This window comes from Austrofundulus limnaeus, unplaced genomic scaffold, assembly GCF_001266775.1.
Source record: "Austrofundulus limnaeus strain Quisiro unplaced genomic scaffold, Austrofundulus_limnaeus-1.0 Scaffold15, whole genome shotgun sequence".
NCBI lineage: Eukaryota > Metazoa > Chordata > Actinopteri > Cyprinodontiformes > Rivulidae > Austrofundulus > Austrofundulus limnaeus.
The window spans coordinates 160191-164600 of record NW_013952417.1 but is presented as its reverse complement, the minus strand read 5'-3'; the positions used below and the strand labels follow the sequence as shown (position 1 = coordinate 164600).

The following is a 4410-nucleotide window of genomic DNA, read 5'->3' as shown; positions in this document are numbered from 1 at the left end:
GTGTGTGTGTGTGTGTGTGTGTGTGTGTGTGTGTGTGTGTGTGTGTGTGTGTGGAGTGGGGGGTTGTCTGCAGTAGAGTGACGAGGAGAGGGAACTTTGCATTTCCTTACAGGCCAGCTCTGAGGCATAAAGAACTCTGAAGCTGACTTTTTGAAATCAAGGTTTTCTCTATACGTCTGTATGCCTACAAAATGGGTAGAAATCTGTGTAGTTTAAGGACAGTCTGCACAACGTCACATGTATTCATAAAACTGTGTGTTTTTAATGATAGACGTGGCCCGGCGACATGAAAATGTTGAAAAGGTATCTGTTTATTTTCAGTAAAAACGTTCTGTTTTTGTTCACTGTCTGCAGGAGAAAATGAAGGGTAAGAACAAACTGGTGCCTCGTCTGCTGGGCATCACCAAGGAGAGTGTGATGAGAGTGGATGAAAAGACCAAGGAGGTGATCCAGGAGTGGAACCTGACCAACATCAAACGCTGGGCTGCATCACCCAAGAGCTTCACCCTGGTCAGATTTTCACAAAGACTTTTCTTCTTGCTGTTTCAAAGTGACAAAGAGAAAAAAAATCTTCTTCATAAGGACAATGTTACGTAAATAAAAAAAACATAAAGTCCCATGTTTATAATAATTGTATTTTTTTGTTGTTGTGTTACTTTAAGTACTTTTTCTTCTCAAATGAAATTATTTATCTGACCCTGTATCTTACAGTAGCTGTGTGTTCAAAAACAGCCCGTCCTGATTTAAAAAGCTTTTAACAAATTCCTCGACATAATTACTGTATTTTCTCTGTGATACAGTGACATATACTTGCAGTTTTGATGAGTAATTATATTTCTCACCTGCTTAGACTTTGGTGTTTCCTGTTAGAGAACCTCAGTTGTTCTGTGTTTGTACTGGAATGTCATATTTATTATCAGCACAGTAACATTCTGGCACGAAAAGGGAGTAAAGTTCTAACATTAGCTAAATATGATGGATGTTACTGTTTGTCTGTCTGCTGAGAATGAAGCAACAACACTTAATGGTGCAGTTCAGCCTTCTGTCAACAATGGGCCTCATGCAAGAACATGTTCATATTCTTATCCTAAATTTCTCTTTCTTTTATTCGTATGAAGGGTTCATACGGACATGTCACGTCAGATTCAACAAACTCTTCTATCTTCAGGAAAAGTGTGTAAATGAGCTGCGTAAATTACACCTGTTCTATACAGCTGCTCGTGCACGCGAGAGGAGATTAGCATAATTACCACCCCAAAAACACCATATAAGGATATGTTTCCTGCCCCACATACCAGGAAGTGTCCATTCATAAACGACATCGCAAAGTAAAAAAGAACTTTACGAGTTCAGAGATTGTAGTCCTGCTCTCCGAGATCGAGAAAATAAATTGTTCTCTTTAGCAGCGTCATGTGGAATTAAAGGAGCTGCTTAAAGGAATGAAATGTGCTGTTAATGTCGTGTCTCCTGTGGGTCGTTACAGTCACAGAAATAAAAATATAAATCATATTCATCTCTCTCTAGTCCAGCTCCGGTTTTTCTTTGGTCAAATATTTTTAATTTAAGTGTAAACAACTGTGTTACTGTGTTCACATTTATTCAGAAGAAGGGTGGTTGTGCACCGCTACCCCCCCAGCCTGGCCGTCTCACCCCTCCCTGCGGTCGCAAGTGACAGATGCGGTTCTGAAAAGAGGCATTTTAAAACCTCTCCAAACTTCAATTAATGCATAATTTAAGTTGTTTTTTAGTTTGAGATCTTCATATTAATACTGTAGTGTTATACAGCAGCATTAAAAGACAGTTTAACTTAATCTAATCAATTTATGTCGTTAAAATCTAATTCCAGTTCAAACAGAATAACCTACTGTCAACATAATTATGGAGTGTGATTTATTTTCAACACGAAATATTTTCTAAATAACGAAATACAAAGTTATTATGGAGGAAAACCCGCCTGGATAACAGCAGACTGACTGCTGGTAAAATATACAACAGGTCTGGACCACTCGTGAATTTTGTTCGTATCTGAAAAAAATCTTAGAATATGAAAACATTGGTGAATGCCACAAATTCTCCTAAATCACTCGTACGCACAACTTAAGAACAAATCTGTGCGTACGAACGGTTCTTGTATGAGGCCCAATGTTTCTATTTGTTATTCTATTCCTGGAGTTTCTAATCTTAGAATTAATACAAAATACATTTCCTCTTTTAACCCAAAGTTGTTGTTGTGCTCTCAGGACTTTGGAGACTACCAGGACGGCTACTACTCTGTGCAGACCACTGAGGGGGAGCAGATAGCTCAGCTTATTGCTGGGTACATCGACATCATACTTAAAAAGGTCTGTGGTTATATAGCAACAACACTACACTGTACATGACAATAATCTTTACAGTCTTTTTAAGGTAAAAAGTGTTTTCTTTATCTTTTTAAAGCCTAAATGTAGGAGAAATCCTCTAAAACTGCACTGTTTGGTCTGGTGTGTAACTGCATTCTATCCTTCTAACAGAAAAAGAGCAAAGATCACTTTGGCTTGGAAGGAGATGAAGAGTCAACCATGCTGGAAGACTCTGTGTCACCCAAAAAGTAAGTTTCCTCTATGAGTTAGCAGTCTGAGCTGGACCCAGCAGGACTGGGTCATAGTTGATGTCTGACTTGATCCCACATGTTTGATGGTGCACATGTGTGCCCAGTGGTGGAAGGTGGTGTGGAGCAGCTAATGCTAAACATACAAACTTCTTTAATCACCTGAAACACCAACATAAACCAGAGTACAAGGAAAGCCAGAAACAACAAGCAAGTCCGATGATCATCTATTAATCACCCTATCAATTATCAGCTAAATGTCACGATTAATCATGGTTCATTTTAATGTCACACCACATGTGGGACAACATGACCAGTCTAACAATACGACCGCTGTCAAACTACAGGTTCTGAAAATGGTGTCTAATGCAGCTACAAGTAGGGGTGGGAATCTTTTACTCTCTCATGATTTGATTCGATACTGATTTTTGAGGCCACGATTGGATTCAGAATGGATTTTTCTTTCAAAACTGATAATGTGAGCCCTTTTGTTTTGTTCTCAAAGTGTTACATCGTCATTATGCAAACCTCACACACCTCGCTCATGTCAAACTCAGACTAATTCAGTAAAAACCAAAATGAGCCCAAATCTTTGCATTCACTGAAGACAGGGCCAGTTGAATCTCTCTTCCCTCCAGTTTTATTTCCTCTTTGTTTTGGTGCTTTCTGCACATTCATGTTCCAGAAGCAGCTGTGTGATGGTGTCAGGACATCCCATGTAGCTGCAAATTGGAGGCTGACAGCCATTGGATCTGCTTTATTTTTTATTTACAAAAATCAATTTTGGGACATTTTAAATAGATTCTGAATCTTTATAAATGAGAATCACGGTTCTGATGTGAAGCGATTTTTTTGGTGCACCCCTAGCTACTAGACATCCTCTGTGTCTGCTGACCTTCACTCACTGTCCGACTCTGGCAACTACCTGATAAGACTAATGCTCCACTTGTGTTACTGTTACGCTCTCTGGTGTCCATTCTAAACGTGTCAGATCCATCAAAATGAGCTGATTTCCTTTGTCTCCATGGGGACCAAATTACAACCAAGTTAGACACATTTTTTGAGTGTATTTTTTAACATACCTGCATTGGCTGTAATGATATGTTTTTGTTAGAGCTACGTATACTTGCTAATCAGTTTCTTGGTGGACACTAGTGTAACTTTTTTTCTATCTCATATGATTCCAGGTCCACGTTTCTGCAGCAGCTGGGCAACAAGGTGCGCACGGTAAACATGGACTCAGTCGCCCTGCCAGTGGTCATACGCCCAGGAGGTGGAGGTCCAGAGAGCTTCCAGATGGGCTCCATGCCTCAGGCCAAACAGCACATCACCAGTGGACAGATGCACAGAGGACACATGCCTCCACTGGTAAAACACAACACACACAAAAAAAAAAAAAAACACTAGAAACTCATCAACAGTTCAAAAAACCTTTAAAGGTTTCCCAGCACTGACATAAATTGTTTAAATACATTCAGCAACTATTTCAAAAAATATAATAAATAACTGATGATTTAAAAGTGATCTTGGAGGTGATAATTGTTGTCAACGTATTGGTAGAACTGATATGTTGTTGGTTTATCTTTGTTTATGTAAGTAAACATGTATGTGTGTCATTTGTTTACAGTAATAATGATTGTCAGTACTTTATTGTTGATTTGTTTTTCAAGCTGAATTATAGAAAGTAGAACACAGTCTAAACCAAATATTGTCAAGTAAATGTTACAGACGTCTGGGTGAGAATTTATCTTAAAAACTGGATCTGTGTGTGTGTGTGTGTGTGTGTGTGTGTGTGTGTGTGTGTGTGTGTGTGTGTGTGTGTG

At 39.0% G+C, this 4410-nt stretch overlaps 1 protein-coding gene across 4 annotated transcripts in view; it reads left to right on the top strand.

Moving 5' to 3' along the window:
- The window catches only part of tln1 (talin 1), a 103084-nt gene that overhangs the window by 30486 nt on the left and 68188 nt on the right, over positions 1-4410 (top strand). For all 4 annotated transcript variants that reach the window (XM_014002767.1, XM_014002766.1, XM_014002765.1 and 1 more), the window contains exons 11-14: positions 355-510; positions 2241-2342; positions 2511-2587; positions 3775-3955. In XM_014002767.1, the coding sequence (XP_013858221.1) occupies positions 355-510; positions 2241-2342; positions 2511-2587; positions 3775-3955 (516 nt within the window). The remainder of the gene's footprint in view (positions 1-354; positions 511-2240; positions 2343-2510; positions 2588-3774; positions 3956-4410) is intronic.